This window comes from Dermacentor silvarum, chromosome 1 (genome assembly GCF_013339745.2).
Source record: "Dermacentor silvarum isolate Dsil-2018 chromosome 1, BIME_Dsil_1.4, whole genome shotgun sequence".
Taxonomy (NCBI): domain Eukaryota; kingdom Metazoa; phylum Arthropoda; class Arachnida; order Ixodida; family Ixodidae; genus Dermacentor; species Dermacentor silvarum.
In genome coordinates this window covers 258754917-258772288 of record NC_051154.1, presented here as the reverse complement: position 1 = coordinate 258772288, position 17372 = coordinate 258754917, and the positions used below count along the sequence as shown (strand labels likewise).

The 17372-nt window shown below is 46.0% G+C and overlaps 1 protein-coding gene across 2 annotated transcripts in view; it reads left to right on the top strand.

Annotated features, from left to right (window-relative positions):
* LOC119437088 (cadherin-99C) overlaps positions 1–17372 on the top strand; it is a 44735-nt gene that overhangs the window by 13646 nt on the left and 13717 nt on the right. For both annotated transcript variants that reach the window (XM_037704165.2, XM_037704163.2), the window contains exons 9-20: positions 523–635; positions 2497–2697; positions 3315–3452; positions 6093–6251; positions 6415–6599; positions 7113–7245; positions 8836–8918; positions 9024–9111; positions 13269–13394; positions 13528–13586; positions 15385–15628; positions 16470–16679. In XM_037704165.2, the coding sequence (XP_037560093.1) occupies positions 523–635; positions 2497–2697; positions 3315–3452; positions 6093–6251; positions 6415–6599; positions 7113–7245; positions 8836–8918; positions 9024–9111; positions 13269–13394; positions 13528–13586; positions 15385–15628; positions 16470–16679 (1739 nt within the window). The remainder of the gene's footprint in view (positions 1–522; positions 636–2496; positions 2698–3314; positions 3453–6092; positions 6252–6414; positions 6600–7112; positions 7246–8835; positions 8919–9023; positions 9112–13268; positions 13395–13527; positions 13587–15384; positions 15629–16469; positions 16680–17372) is intronic.

Sequence of the window (17372 nt, the reverse complement as noted above, 5' to 3'; positions counted from 1 at the left end):
TGTGTTTCTTGAGTCCGTCTGTTACAACGAGCTACTTTCAGCTTTGCAGCCTGACGAGAAGTAATGTACAGGTGGTCACGAGCATAATAAGGTGAAGCTCATCATCAGGGGAAGAACAAGTTGTGGTAATTATGTCTTCGAAAGTAGTGCAAGCCAAATGTGCAACTGTTTAGCTCTTTATGCTGTATAAGTTCCCAAAACTCAAAAATGTTATCTACGAGCTAAAAAAAAAAAAATTCTTGGCTCTCTTGGCTAAATGCTGCACCAAAGAAACGTTTTCACTCCCTCTGTCTGATTTTTAAACTATAAGAAGCCAACAGACGATGAAGCCGAGGAAAGGCTTCTTGGGTTTTTCTGCTAGCTTCATATATGTTTAAAGATCGCACCCTTCGATAATTAAGTCATAATTTTTATGTATGTTAGATGGAATGTTTCATTCGATTAAGCTTACCTGAACTTTGTGCATCTGTGTATGGAACCTGTATTTTTCGTTGACTGTTCTTTTTTGTTTTACCTTCGCAGGAACGCCGTCGTTCTATAACAACTATTTTGATATCGACAGAGAGAGTGGCCTAGTCCGCCAGCTCAAACCTGTTGATCGGGCATTGGCGAAAAGCTACGAAATTATTATTAAGGTATGTACTATTGCAAAAGCTTCATTACTTGTTGTTTAAGTTCATACTAAGTCAGTATACTGGGGACAAGAATCACAGAAAGCCATATTCTGCTTTCCAACGAGCAAACAGAGGCGACGGGACAAGTGGTCGCTTAAAGAGCCTTTAACTTCATAAATTTATTGCCGGCGGCTTAAACCACCGAGGATCGCGTAACATATTTAAGGCTCTAAATGACATGCAAGGGCGACTATAGCTAGAGCTCGCGTCATTTTATAAGGCTTGAGCAGATATTCTGTCTGGCAGAGACAATAAATTGTAAGCTGCCGCGAAAACCTTCTTTTATGATTTAATTGTGCGATGTTTGTACAAGAAATACACGATACGAAAAGTCAGCCAGTGCGCTAATTCACACATTTCGTCTGACCTAACCAATATGGTGGACCTCCAGGCTTATTCTATTGTAAATAAGGCGCCAGCGGTGGTGCTGACTCGTGACACGTGACCCCTTGGCACCCTCTGTTCCTCGCCCTATTCAACTTTCAAATGCGATCTCTGCTTCAACAATGCTACTATAACGTGGCCACCTTGATTAGGGCAAGTTAGATGCGTGGTAAAGCCTGCTTACGGAATTTTAGGGAATCCAATACTGGCAGCGCAAAAATGGCGGCGCCGTAAAACAGCATACATAATGCGTTTACAACCGTGTGCAAACGAAACGCGAACAAGCACATTCAAACGCGACCGCGGTTACAGAGTCTTGCTGTTCAATTTCGGGGTAAAGGTGCAGCTCGTTTTGCCACACGAAGAACAGTGTATTGCAAAAAGAAGCTCACACCAACATCGTTCGGCATGTCCCGTTTATCTCCAACGCAATATTCTGATTTTGCCCCCCCCCCCCCCCCCCCCCTACTGTTGTTCTGAAACAAAATTAATTTCCTCATCCGGTTTTCATCGTTTACCCAGAGCAGAAGTGCTGGGTTCGCTTTCTTGTTTTGTGCATTTTAATATAGGCCTGCTCTAAACGATATAACAAATGCACGCACTTTATTTTCTGTAGCGCTGCTTTCAGGAGTAGTACTAATATTGGTTACTACCCGCATGTTTAGGCTGTCAACCTAGCACGATCGTAAAGACACTATACGAACAATGAAGACGTTCAGTGGATGAAAGCACTATGCACGGCTGTGTCTCATAGCGGTAAAACAATCGCGAAACTATACTCGTCGCTAAGCTATGCACGCCAAGAGATTTTACGCGGAGGCAACGTTTATTCTTCTGCATAAAATGCGAAACTCCCCTCTCGCTTTAAACTTAATTTTTTCCTCTTGTGCCAAATAGCCTGTGTGTGTGAGAGAGAGAGATAGATATAGGCTCTTTAATGAAAGCTGGAGGGGTATGCCTGGCGGCACGCCTAGCATGCTACTCCAGGTGGTTACGATGGTAATATGAAACGTTACACGCACGACATACGACATTTTACACTCACATAATACACCAAGTATCTCGTTAAAAGCCTGTGTCTCCCAGGAAAGTCAAGACCGCCTACGTAGCGTGGGACGAACAGCCGGCATTACTCCATGGTCCAAGTACATGTTGCTCAAGGTGTGCCCTGAGGTACATTTAGTACGTTCATTAGAACGGTACTTTGGAGTGCAAATGCGATTATTCAGCATGAGGACTGCAAGAGATGCATAAATTAACTACACCAGCGGTTTCAGGTGGCAGGGAATCGTAGCTCGAAAAATTAAGTGTAAAATAAACGTGGTCGTATCCCGCATAGCTACGCATACGCCTGTAGACGAGACCCCCACTGACGACAACATTGGCCGGATGTATACTCTTCATGCCATCGCTAAGGGCGAGGGGCGCGTGGGCGCAGGCTGAAGAAGAAACCGCGAGCCGGCGGTTCGCCACGGCCCGGCTGACCATCGGCGTGCGGGTGGTGGACAGCAACCCGCCCATCCTGCTCGCTTCGGCCACCGAGGGCTTCGTGGACGAGAACTCCCCCGTCGGCACGTACGTGGTCACACAGCCGGGAGGCGACGAGCCCCTCTACTTCATGGTCAGCGACGACGACATCGTAAGTGGCTATGGAGTACGTGGGCCCATGATGGCAATGGGACTAGGCGTACAACAGTGCTCCGTGTCTAGGGCAAATTAAGTGCATCATGATTCTAAACACTCTGCAGCATGTCCTTCCCCTGTCTTTCCACAAATGTATGTGAAAAGAAAAGTTGCACGCTGCGAAAAAGAGGTCAAACGACTCAGTGCTTGTTGCACGCTTTAGCCCTGGTTCCATGAAATCATGGAGTACACTATACTTACAGCGAGCTTTCTTTGAACACCGTCGAAAGATATCGTTACAAATGCCATTGTTCTTGACAAACGATAACGCGCCCTTTTTAACTCTCTTCCTTCAAGAAGGCGTAAGCTTTGAAAGTGTTCTTTATTCTTAGTTTTTGTTTAGGGCGTCCCCCCGTTCATCCGACGCATACTTGCCGCTTTGCATATTTAACACGTGTACGTTGAACTTGATTTTTTATATACTTATAGAGTTTGCCTGTGTATTTTATTTTTGTTATAGGAATATTTCGTAATGAAACTTTGGTGACGCAAATACTTGACAATTTCATGCCGTACTTTTTGTTTAAAGTTATGTAATCATGAAGGCTGTTGTGTTTTCTCCGCGCAATCCAGGCTGAAGACGACCCACTGCCGGAGTACACTTTTGAGCTCACCACGACCGCCTTCAGAGTGAACAGCGAGGGCATCTTGGTGGTCAACGAGCAAGAACTTGACAGGGATCCACCGAACCAGAGCGTTCACACTTTTCAGGTTCGTAGTGTCCGGAAATAAAGTACTGAGAGGCGGAGAGTTGCGGAGACTTGCGGAGAGGCGTCACTAAACAAAAAGCAGAGAATGCAATGCATCTAGTAGCACAACAATATCCTTGACCTTATGAGGCTACGGCTACCATCTGTACTTAAGCGTCGCATCTACTGTTAACATCTTAACGTCTTTAGAAACAACGCACCATTTTGAGACTAAATGCACAGGTGGTCTGCACTTAGTGTATTTGTCGATGCATAACCATAATGCTAGATAAATACGTCACGGGCTGTGGCTCCCAACACAAATGAGAAAAATATTCCCACGTCCGATATCTACATATTAAGTCGTCAACAACATTATTGCTCCTAGGATCGTGCTATCAGCTAGTCTACAAAACACTTCAAGGTTTTTCACCATGCTGACAGGGGAACCGTGAAGAGCTTGACAATGGCACCTGACCACGCTATAGTTCTTTGAAGTTGTTGTGACCGTCTTATGTAATCTGATTGTGTCTTCGGAATAACTGTGCTCATTCGCAGTACGAGGCTGACGTTGGGAAATGGGAAATCGTTGGCGCAATATTTAGTGCGTTTATCTAGTGCTCATGTCCCGTTTGTGCATGTGTGATAAAACAAGAAAATCGTTCCCGCACAACCCATCTCAAGATGACTGTCGACGGTAATGCGATCAGCATTCAAGCAGTGTAGTTACGCACTATATTGCTGAAGGCACTTGTATTTACAATTTTCTAGTGGTAATTCTGAGATTTCCATTGCTTCGGGTTCGTTACCAACTGCACATATGAGGGATCCGTTCTTCTAGCTCGTGTTCGAACTCCGGTTAGCGTTTAGGCCGGTGATCTTTCAACCAAAGGATGAGTACGTCCGGGAGTAAGAGCGAGAGAAAAAAGGGTTTATTCTACATATTAACAGTGGCTCCAGATATGGAAGCACACTCCATGGGGGAGCACTTTGAATCTCTCAGCTCACTACATGTCTGAGCACATATCAGAACACGTCAGGACACACCACTGCACCCAAGGTGTCTCCTTATAAAACATTGGTCTTCCCTAGTTGACCCGACTAGGGAATCTGATGACCTTGGCGCGGCCAATCAGAGGGGTCGTATTGTTCACTGAACTCCGCCTCTAATGTTGCACCTTCGAAACAAGGACGAGGAAATCTAGAAACAGGGGATTCACACTCTTTCCATGAAAGTTGTCTCCTTGGTTTCTATCTCTCAGTGACGTTCGTCTTGCCAGGGTCGGTAGAGTGACCTTTGCGCTGGTCCCCGCTTCCACGAAAGGTGGCGGTTGTGGTCGCTTCGTGAGCTTCTTTGCCATCGCGTCCCAGCCGGTATCGCGCCGCGTCGCCGTGTAGGCGGCCGCTGATGAAGGGGGTGGCATCGGGGGAAACACACAAACGATGAGCACTGCCGATTTGGGGCGCTTGTTTGCCTGTCAACGTCGGTGTCGGGCACTGTCGCCGTCTGGGCGACGCTGATGAAAGGCCCTGCCTCAATGGGAAACAATCAAAGAATGCGCCCTGCCGATTCGGGACGCAACACTCGGCAGCTGATAAGGCCCTCTTAGGTGGCATCTCCTAACTGCGCGGAAGTCTCTTGTAACCGGTTTTATACAGGGTGTCCCTACTATCGTGCACCAAGATTTAAAAATATGCTAATACGACGTAGCTGGACAGAACGAAGGTAACGTTGTCGCTTGGAGATACTCAGATTAATTTTTGCGTTCCGCCTAATTGCATAACTAGTCTCATTTAATTGATGATAAGTGTCAATGAAAAGTGTCGATGAGAAAATTCTAGAGCAACGTGAGAAACTCCCGATACAGCTTTCTGTTGGTCAATACGTGCTACATAAAAGTGTTTTTCCGAGCGTTAAAGAGGCCCGCGAACATACGCAAAAATGCATCGAGCGGCCAGTCGCGCGGCAATCTTGCGTGCATTCGAGGGCTTGTTTCACGCTCAGAAAAACACCTTTAGGTAGCAAGTATTGAGCGCATTCCGAAATCGCCAACACATCCGCTAGCCTCATTGAGGATGTAAGCCAATGAGACTAGCTTTTCGTTCTGACCTTGCTGTCTTTAGCTGCGGTGCATTACGAATTCGTGGCATATATTCTGAATATACTCTGGATATATTCTGAAGCGTCAACCTACTACTCGATATATCTGTACGAGAAAGTGGTCTCCGGTGTCTAGTCATACCCTTCATGTGAAAACCTAGAATTCTCAAGCGTTTCTTAAAAAAAAAATACCTACTGTGTAGAGCAACGCTCGTACCTGCCGTGCGCCGTCACGCACAGGAGCGGAAGTGCCTGTAAAGTATACAAAGAAAACATAACCCTATTTTTCTAATAGTTCCGTGTTTGCATCTCTTTTATCTTCAGCAGTCCTGACTGAAGAATTTATGAACACACACGTTAGTTGTTACTGCTATACTGTTTGTGCCTTTTCTCCGGCTGTTCTCTCAAAATTCGACTTCTGCTCCTGCTACTACATTAATTTACTTGTTCAAAGTGCGTATGGAATCCCTCATACACACTTTGACCATTTACATAGCAAAAGCTATGGAAATCGTCTTTTTCCCATGTCGAAATTCTAACAGAAAAAAAAATCAATTTCAGGTCGTGGCACATCAAGTAAACAGCGAGCCAGGTAAAGGCAGCAGCGCACCCATTTCCCTCAGCGTCCGACTGAACGACGTCAATGACAACAGCCCGAAGCTTCCCAACCTGAGCCCTGTGACCATCCAGGCCGGAGACGGAGTGCGAAACGTCACACAGGCAAGCATATCCATACCGCTCTTATTGTGTGCCTGTCATCGTGGCCGGGTATTGCTGTTGGAAAGAACAGTAATAATAGATTGCGTTTAACAGAAAGAACAATCGTGACCGACAGTTTGCTTTCATTTTGCGTGTCATGATGTCGAAACGCCTTTACTTGCAGGTCCAGGCCCGAGACGATGACGAAGGAGAGTTTGCTCGCATCAGTTACTCCGTGTATCACGTGTCCAACAACGGTCGCGACAAGTTCCGCATCGACCCCAACACTGGCGTGGTGCAAGTCATAGGCAGGGTCTCCTCTGGGGAACAGTACAGCATTACCGTGCAGGCAACGGACTCCGGGTCCAGGTACCTCCTATTGCATTTCATCTAGTCGTCGCACTATGCGCGCTGGCTGGTGCAATATAACAAAAATTATTGCTTATTCCCGTTTCATCATCCGCCGTGCATACTAGCCGATAGAGATGCTGCGCGGTGCTTCACTATATAGGTAGTGACTACGGGCAAAAAGAAGCCGACTTCACGAGTACAAACTGCATTGTGAATACAGGCCAAGCCTTCGCAGCAGAATTCGAATACGATCATCGTGTCACTTCACTCTTGAGCAGAGCATAGCGCAACGACTCTATTTTAGTTCGATGATGCTCGCCATTCTTGACTGCCCCGCACATTACCACCTCATTATAGTTACCACGAGTTCGGCAGGGCTGATTGTAACAAAAGAATAAAATACAATTAAAATAATCGAATTATTTGAATGTTTATTTCTTTTTAGATGTTCCCATCGGTAAATAACCAGCGTTATTACGAAGCTGTGTGACTTTTTCTAATGTAGAATGCTCATGACACGTTTCCATCTAGGTTCAGCCAAGGAATTCTGGATGTGATAGTTATACCCGGACCAAACACTGGAGGCCCGGTTTTTTCCAAAGAGAAGTACGAGGCACAAGTCAGCGAAGGGGCCTCCGTCGGGTCAGCGGTGCTTACACTAAAGGTACGCACCTTGCAATGCTGCGCCTTACGAAGTTAGGTGAAATTCATATTGAAAAAAAAAAAGTCAGAGAAAAATCGACGAGTCTGGAAAAAAAAAAAACGTATGCCATTGCTTAGTAGAATTATGTACTGGGTGCATGACTCAAGAAAGAAATATTGACTCGAGAAAACAAAACACCGACAAAACCCTGCAAATAAAACTAATCAAGCCAAACATACAAAAGATCTATCGGCTCATTAACATGCATCAAAAGTACTGCCAACATTTAATTGCGAGTTTTCCTCGATTTCCTGAAGCTAAATATATCAGTAATTGGTTTTGAATAATTGTCGTGTGTAACGTCTGCGAGGCTCATTACCATACTCCGCAAATGAGGAGAACAGGTGAAAGCCTGCCGGCATTATGATGTACATAGTCTAACACTTCGCAACTACTTTAGAAACTGCGTCGATTTTGTTTTTCTGCAATCGGTCAGGCTTCACGCCGACGGAGCTGTAAGTTGAGGCGACCTGTTAATATGAGCAACTTCCATGGCGCATACAAGGCATGCCGAGTCACCACTGACTGGCCGAGAGGAAGGTGCGCAACAATGTGATAGACTTTGCAATGCTCCTGCTCTCACCTTGTTCTCGTGTCACTCGATTTTCACTTTTCATGATCTTTCCTCACGATCTTGCCTTGCTCTGCAACCTGCTAGCCTCCCGGTTAGTTCAGATAGTTGAGCGACCACCCCGGAAAGTCGTTGGTCCCGGGGTTGATCCCATAACTAGGACGAATTCTTATTCAACTGCAAAGCTTTCTTTCTTAGAAGCCCGTATGGGTCCCCGTTGTAGCTTCGTGATACAGTCGGGTAGAGGACATTCTTTTTCCTTTTGTGATCTTTCTTCCGCCTTGCGGGCTTCCTGATTTGCCTCTTTACAATACCAGCGCGAAATAACAGCGTCCTTAAAGCACAGTTAAAATTACCCTGTTCATAATCATTGGAGCTTCGTCAGAAATGTGCCGGAGCCCTCGCATCATTATTGATTTCTATGCTACACAACGTGCTGTTCCTTATAAACATTTAGAGTGACCGACCCTTCGAACTTATTAGTAAGGATTTGTTGCGTAATATCACTTGTTGTGCATCTAAGAGTGTACTTATTGTTACCTTGAGTTCATACTAATTATACATGTATATTGAAGCACTGACATTTGCCGCTATCTTATTTTTCTGCAATAGTATCCCACTTACATTGCTATTATCACTAAAATATTATCCTTAAAAAAGCCCTCAAGGATTTTCTCCTTAGCACATGATCTCGGTTTGCGATTTATTTATGCCTATTCAGTGTTTTGTACCTGTTTTGTATTTACGTATTTTGTATAGCCGTACGCATATTTTCCATCTACTGGTGTTCTTTTTATTGCATCGCGTTGCTGCCAAATTTAGGTAAGTTCACCGATGTAACCATAATCAAGGGTCCGACTGCAGTTCTTATACTACGGGACCATAGTCTGTAAAATAATTGTCTTTGTAACAATATGCATTTATGTGCAATTATTTTTGAAATAAATTTTGAAATTACCTTGCTCTATTCCCTCGCGAAGGCAACTGACCCCGAGGGAGACGACGTGTCATATTCGATCGTCGAAGGGAACGACAAAGGCGTGTTCACCGTCGACTCGTCGAGGTAAGCGAAACAACCGAGTGCGTGCCCGCATACGGTGCCCGCTGTTCTATGTGCGTGTCGGTCGACCTGACGGTTGCTATGTGCGTGTGGCGTCTCCGTTTGCAGTGGGACAATATCGGTCGCCAAGACCCTCAACCGAGAGGAAGTGGCCTCGTACACCCTGCAGGTCAAAGCAGAAGACAGGAACAATTTGGTAAGGCAGCTTCGCTAGATACACATATCGCGCAGCGTAGTAGTCGGTATAGGAGGGAAGGGTTTAATTTTATTTATTTAGTTGGTATTATAGGCATTCCGCAATGTATTCGAAAGACGAGGCTGGGAGAAACGTTGACTTTGACTTTGGCTACGCATAATGCCTCGGCGTTCAATGGATCACAAGGGTGCGGAAAATAAAGCTGCTGCTTTTAAAGAAGAGAAGCGAGATAGTGCAAGATATCTGCGCGTAGGTATTGTATACGCACCGTCATGTCAACACCTTTTGGTAGGATTAATTTACGGATACTGCGTACTTCGGTGACGCCGAAAAAAAAAGTAAATCAGGAGACTTCAGTGATTTGGCCTGCTCTGAACTCTATCTACAGAGACTAGGTACTGTCCTGCCGCCCCCAACCCCGAAGGTCCTAAACTCTGTGCAAAACTCTATAGCAATCCTGTGAAAACTCATCCAACTGCATGCTACAACAGCAAATACACGGCGACGGCATCAATAAGACGATGGCACGACTACAGCGACACGACGACAACGACATGACGACCCTTGACTGATACCTAAGACTACGAAGCCTGTGCGAAAGGAACATTGAGAATGGAGCTGCGCTGACAGCCACGCTGCGAACGACGGCTGGATAGCGCGCCAGCTCCTCGCACGCTGCGTGAACGTTTTGACGGCTGTTGGCTCCGAAACACATACGATGACGTCACAAATCTCTTAGTCAGCTTCGCGCAGGCTATCATACACCACATAAACTGGCACGAGCGGTATCCACACTAGAGCACTGCGCGGGCTCGGGCTTACCCGAAAGCCCGAGCGCGGCCCGGCCCGTGGGCCGGGCCGCGTAGGGCAGTTTTTTCACGGGCTCGGGCCGGGCTCGGGCACGGCATGTGCTTTTTCACCCGGGCCCGGGCCGGGCTCGGACTTTCTGGTGGTGCATGTAATGTGCAGCGAATTATCCTCGCGCGTCTCGACTCTGAAAAACCTGTTGCCCCGGCGCAGCTGCAAGCTAGCAGTGCTACTCGTGTGTACTTCCCTTTTGTTCTTCCGTCGTATTTTGAGCTGTTTCAACAGAATGCAAAAGTCCAGAAAGATCGAAGTCGCCTCAAACCAAAGGATGCCATTGTATTCCTTACCTAAATCAATGTAATTAAGGCTTTCGTCGCGGTGCAAGCGCGTTCGCGACTTGCTGATTCTTCAAAAGCGATTTAGTAAAACGATGACTATTAAGATAAGATAATTCGTCACGCGGCTGAAAGTGGCACTTCGTCTATCCATGATCGCACCCATGTTCTCAACCGGCCGCCTAGCAGCAGCGCATTACGCTGCACCATGGAGGAACGCGAAGCTTTCTCCATTTACTCCATCCATGCGCTGCGCACACGACCGGTCGTGGTTGCGCTTTGGCTATAGTGTACTAGATACGGTTGAGTGGGACGAGCGGCTGGGGCGGCGCATGCTTCCCAGTGAGGCGCCCGACGTGGAAAAATACTGTGGCGGCGCTGCAATAGAAGTGGATTGGGCCACATCAAGGTCGCGCCGTTGGAAACTGCTGGCGATACTGCTCGGCAGGGTCATTCGTACTACTTCGCGCGCTGGTATTTGCGTTCAGACCGCTAAATGGTGTTCATAATTGCATATGACATGTATGTATGCCTTAAGAATCAATTGCTTTCATTCTCTTCTTTATTTTACTTTTTAATGCCGCTCCATGATCTTTTTCGGTCTCGGGACGGGTTCGGGCCGGTTTCGAGCCGGGCTTGGGCCGGGCTCGGGCCTAAGGTAAAGGGGTGGCGGGCCGGGCCGGGCGGGTAACGTAGATTTTTTTCCTGGCCTGGACCGGGCCCGGGTATCGCCATAAAAAGTTTGGTCGGGCTCGGGCGGGCAGCCCAACGTAAAAACGGGCCCGGGCCGGACCCGGGCTGAAAAAATCGGCCCGTGCAGTGCTCTAATCCACACCTTAGCGCAGTGGTCTTGGGGCTTGAAAGTGCTCTTTACAGTATATACGTGCCACATGTGCCCGCCCTGCGCCTGCTCCGCCCAGCCAGGTGTAGCTTAGCTACGACGATCCACATCTGCTATAAAACTGTCGATCATTTCCCCCTTTGAATTCTGCAGTACATGTTCTTTCTTCATATGCTTCAGCACCAAGCCTGAGATGGAGGGTTTCTGCCAAGGGGAGCGGAGCCACTCCGTGCACAGCACGGGAAGGGGTGAGGGGGTGAGGTGGATGCCGCTTTAGCAGCCGCAGACCAATGGATAATGACACATTGTTTATGCGAACTCGTGTTACTGTAAAATATTCATTTCGAGGTCATACTGAAGTTCATGTTCATGGCTTGGTAGAGCGTACGCAGAGTGGGCCCATGTGGCACGTACTGTAAAGATCACCTTCCCTTGGCGGTTTCGGCTCCCAAGCTGGATATTGTCGCAGTGGCGTGAGTTTGATTTCCAATGGTTGTGGTGGGCAATGTTTTCTTAGTCACCGTATGGTGATGAAGGCGCTGAGCAGGTGGCACAACGACAACGAGGTAACGTAGAAGGACGGACACAACAAAACAAAATTACGAGGTCATAACTGCTGTCGCAGTCTGATTATTTCCACAGGGTACTTACTACGGGAGCTATACCGTATAACGGTAACGGAAAAGACGTTTTATTCGCCGTCTCTTTCACCAAATTTGGTGAAATTTGTTGCATTCAATAGTTAGAGCCTATTTGTCTTGTTTAGACCATTATTTGTTTTTACAAAAGTGCTGCATATCGTGAACTAAACCTGAAACTGAATACATTGAGACACCCCAAGAGGGCGAAATTGATACGCACCACTCTATAATTTACCTAAATTTTGTGAATATGACTTTTGCAAAAGCCACCACAAACGGCATAGCAATTTGACTGAAGCGATGTACTAATGCATCGTATTCGTCCTCCTCAGATGCTCTAACAAGTGCAGTTTTAAAATTTCGATATCTATAAATTTGATGTTGAGTTATAGAGTTTTGAAGGTTGAGCATCAGTTCATTCAAAATTTAATGATTTATGGCACGTTAAAAAAAAAACTTGAGGCCATAATTGAAAATCTCTGGAATCTTCCTTTCTCTCCCAAATGCAACAAACTCCCTTCAAATCGGTTCAGCGATTGTTTAATGGGAGCCACCTAAAGGTGGCACCGGCAACTCCTTGTTGCATGGCAAACAAAATGAAATCACGAAACTCATCGAAAAACACTGAATACAGTCAAAGAGCACGAAAACATAAAAGCTCCGCAGGTGAGCCCAGGAAGCCACTGAACATATAGATTGTACAGGAACACGCACAAACATGTACAAACATGTACAACCATAGATTTAACAGGCACAGTTCTATAAGTAAACAGAAGTACTTGAAGTTGTCCGTAAAAACACACAGTTAACGGTTTTGCAGGCGTGTTGATAGTAGTTACACAGCATGCCATATAACTACAAAGTATCATATAACTAACTTTAACTTTATCACAAGACGGCTTATTATAAACCTACGACGTTCGTATTTTCTAGGAAAAAAATTTAAGCAACAAGTATTTCTTTCAGGGTGAATAGTCGGCGACATAATACATTAAATCTGCCCTCACAGTCCGCCATGCAGTTTCGTGTTTTGGACACTCGAGAAGGAGGTGGTGTACATCTTCTTTTATGTGGCCACGAAGGAACTGCGGACTGGCAACGCGCTTTTTTTTCCCTGCACAAAAAGTGCCTCGTATAAGCTGTACCAAGCTGCAGGCGCTGCAACAAAGTCTCAAATTTTATGTTATGCCTCAGATTCGGTGCGATTGACATTCTAATATCTCGATCAAAAAGGAATAATTCGGAACACTTAGACTGCTTATCAGACCAGGTGTTCTAGCTGAGACCACAGGATATAGGTCTCAGCAGGAGGCGGACTTCACTAATAGAAAAAGGGGATAGTTAATGTTTTATCGTTGTTGTGCGCCCGTCTTGTAGTTGAATCCTCTTAAGTGAAGACAATTACAATATGCCGATGGCAGGGGCCTGTAGTCAGCAATACTTTAGTCCGCATATGCGAGCATATAGTAGAGAAGTCATTAGTTAAAGTACGTGGCTCATTTGAATATTATGAGCTTTGATTGATATTTGCAGTTCAACTTTGCAACAGTGAAGATAGCCGTAACAGACATAAACGACCAGAATCCCGTCTTCGTGCAAGATAGCTACAACTTCACTGTCGAGGAAGGAAAGGCTGGTGCCGTCGTCGGGACTGTCCAGGTAAGCATCACTGTGTCTGCCTGCCTGTCAGCTTGCGAAATATATTTCTTTCGAATCAGCAGCTCAAATTAATATTCTTTTTCCGAACCATGCAAGTGACGTGCAGCTCTCTCCACCCCAATTTATACAATAGGCCCGAGATGAAGACGTCGGCGCCAACGGAGAAGTTTATTACACGATTGCCGGAAATGGGTAAGCTAAAAGCTGCTTCATCATTTATTGTTTATGCTAACAATTATGCTCAAAGTAGGCACACGAGTCTATGTCTACGAGAGCTTACCGAAAAATTATAATCCAGCTAATTAAGATGTATTTTACTGGACTATATCTTGCCTGTTGTTTTGCGTTCACACATGCTCAAAACACACACGTTCAAATGCCATACCTTTCTTTGAAATTATGGTAAGTCCTTATGGTAAGACCGAGTGTTTCTTTCATTTTGCGCATCTAGTAAAATTAACGAATGGCTAACTAAAGTACTGGGTATATTTCTGGCCACACAAAGTAAGTCTAGGCCCCACAGCAAATATTATACAAAGGACGCTGCAGCAGTCAAGAATCGAGCAGTGGCAACATCTCCAGTGATATTATTAATATATCCTAAGCACTTGTACCATTTCAAGCCCAGTGCAACAAACCAAGATAGCCTCTATTGAAAATCTAAAATCACGGATTAGTCCCTACGCTAGTTCAGTAGAGACGAGGAGAAATTCAGATCACGAAGAACTGTAGCCGTCATCCGTAAGACAACTCGGTTTGGAATAAGTCATAACGTACAGTACGGTCCACTGTTAAAGGAAGCGCGCACTTCAATCGATTTTGCCGACATATTGCATGAAGACCCACAAACTGTTATTTTTATCCATAAATGTAGGTCAGACGTGTCATACCAGCCACTTAATTCCGATGACGGTAAAAAATAAAACGTCCCAGTTATGTTAGCTTTACTATATTATTACCATACTGTACAGCGGAGTAGCACATCCCACGAACTCATATTGACGAATAATAGTCACAGGGTGTGCCGTAAGATAAAATGCAGACGGGGGAAAAAACGTCGCTTTCCCGCACCAACATGCAGCGTGCGCTGCATCTATTGCTCGCGTGGCTTTGTTCTGTACATATTTCTTACTTATTTCACGGTGATAATGACCGCTTTATAAACTTTCCAAACTACACCAAAAACTAAAAAAAGGCCAAGGTTGATTTATATCTGAATATATTTTTCCCAAACAGCAACCCATGATCAGTCTAGACCAATGCTTTATTTTTTCAAGAGCTCATTTGCATTTATTTGACAGGAAATGGGTGTTTACTAGCGGAGAAGAAGTTGAAAGTTTGTTTTCTTGAATTTCGCGCTCAAACCAATGCGCCGATATACGTCACCGGTTTCAAAGCATATATATTGGCGCGTTTGAGCCGTTTTTGCTCTCAGGAAGTTCTGAAGGCTTTCTAGGTTGTGTGTTTGGTTCCGCTAGAACGCAATGTATTCTTTCGTTATTGGTTAACACTAATTAACTTGGTGCGAATAGATGCTGTCAAGATTAATGACGTCACAGGGAGCTAGGGCGGGAACTTCAAGGTGTTATTCTCACGCTTACTTCGCTTTTGCTTCTTGTCTGGCTCAACGAGCCTTTTCTCGGGGAAGAGTGACCTTTTATGAATATCAGGGCCCGTATTCGCAAGAAGCTCGTACGCTAAGAATTGTTCTTGAACGAACGTTTCAGCCAATCCTGATGCTGGACATATCATTAGCAAAGGTGCCTGGGCAGTGGCAAAGAGCGCTTACGAACGAAAAGCTTTGTGAATTCGGCCCCAGAAGCGTAATTTACTAGTGAAGTTCAACTTGATATTCCTATTTAGTGTCCTTTTAAGCCTCGCTGATGGCGAGCGTCTCCACAATTAAGTAAAACGCTACTTTTTGAAGAAGAGTCCGTGAATGTGAAAACTTCTGTGAGAGGAACGTACTCTAAGGTTTGCGACGTCGCAGCGACTTCGGCATCGATGAGCAGACGGGCGAGGTGACGACCCGCCGCGCGCTGGACTACGAGCGCCAGCGGGAACATGTGTTCGTCGTGACGGCCAAGGACAAGGCGCCTGACGCGCGCATCACGACCGTCAGCGTCACGGTGCGCGTCCAGGACGTGCAGGACGAGAAGCCGTACTTTGAGCGCGCCTTCTACGAGACCGCGGTGCCCGAGAACCAGGGCAATATCAACGTCGTCCAGGTCAAGGTGCGTATACGCTAGACCATCGACAGTTCATAACAGAAGCAGCCGTTTGATTGTAAATCAGCGCGGCAAACAGAAAGAGACAAACAGCGGCAGAAGCAGAAGCAGCAGATCTGTTTAAAGATGGTGCCAGTAGGGCCTGTATGCCTCACTTAGTTTTCTTGTCATTTCTTAGTTTTCTTGCATGAGAGTAGTTCCGGTTGCGATGCTTCATCATGCGCCGACGACCCATAGTATAGGATCTATTCTGTTACTCGGTAAATGCCAATCAATCAATCAGTCAGTCAGTCAGTCAATCAAATAATCAATGTAATATACTATGACACTTGGCAATACCTCGCAAAATGTCTATCGGTTCATTGATTTGATTGATTTATGGAGTTTAACGTCCCTAAGGAACACTAGGGCTATAAGACATGTTTTAGTGGTGGGCTCCGGGTTGATTTCGACCATCTAGGTTTAACAGAATATTATTTCTGTGATGGCTATGTTGTTTCAAATGCTTAATGCTAATAATTGTATGTACTAAATGTAATTGTGTAGAAATGAAATATAAATGTACGAGAATGTTGCGCAATTAGTAAACAACCGTCACTTTATCTAATTTCCATAACTGTGACGGGCGCTGTGCTGCTTGCCGCTTTCATCAGGATTTTCGCAGCGCTCTTGTGTGTTTCCCAAAGGAGCTGGATCAGTAACATTAACACGCGGTAACAGGCCTGATCCATTCGTATTCGGATTCGAAGCCATTGAAGCACCAGATGTAGCAACCCTCGCGAAGAAAGACCGCTACGTACATAGATTTCGTGTAGATGGACGTACGACGATGGATGTTTGCGCGCAGGCCACCGATCCGGACGGCACACCCAGCATCACGTACACCATCCGGGAAGGCGACCAGTCGTTATTTGCCGTAGATCCGGTGACCGGCGTCGTGAGGACGATCGCCGGCCTCGACTACGAGAAAAAGACGAGCCACACGCTGATCATCGGTACGCTGGAGAACGACGCCAATGATGCCATGGCCACGTGCACCGTGCGCGTCGCCGTTGAGGTGAGAAAGCCGGCCGTCAGACAACGTTCAACTCACACAAATCGGGCAGGCCGTCCGCCCAAGCAACACTTAAACAATTTTAATTTTACTCCGCGGCGTCTCGGCATTGAAACCGCTGGACTCTCAGCAGAAACACTTTCTTTCTTTATTTTTCCCCGCTGTGCCTGCTCGTGCAACTATGTACGCGTCTGTGCGGCAACTCATGCTGTTTTCAAACGCTTATCGTAAAATCGCTTGCCGATAGAATTAGAATGCTGATGAAGTCCCCCCAAAAGTGGCATGCATGTGACACGGCTTGCCATTTGCCCTGTCGTCGACACTTTCAATAAGATCACCACGGGAACCTGAAAAACGTTTCTTTTATTGTCTGAACGCCAATTTCAGTAGCCGCTGATAATTAAACGTTCGACACTTTCGCACTTCACGGCGGTGAGAAATGCAAGGCATAGAATTCTATAATAGTCTTGTTGGGCGTCTCCAATGGCCGTTGTGTTGTTCATTGTGCTGCAGGTGATCCTGTGCTGTGTTCGAGTGCGGTGATCGAGACTTGCTGCGATCGCCGTACCTGTGCTCTCTCAGTATTTTCTTCTTGACTCTCAGCTTCCCCCGCCTCTCTCCTTTCTTTTCTCCCTCTCTCTCCAAAAGCGAATCTGCAAGTGTAGTGTATAACTTCCAGTTTATGTTAGTCTCTGC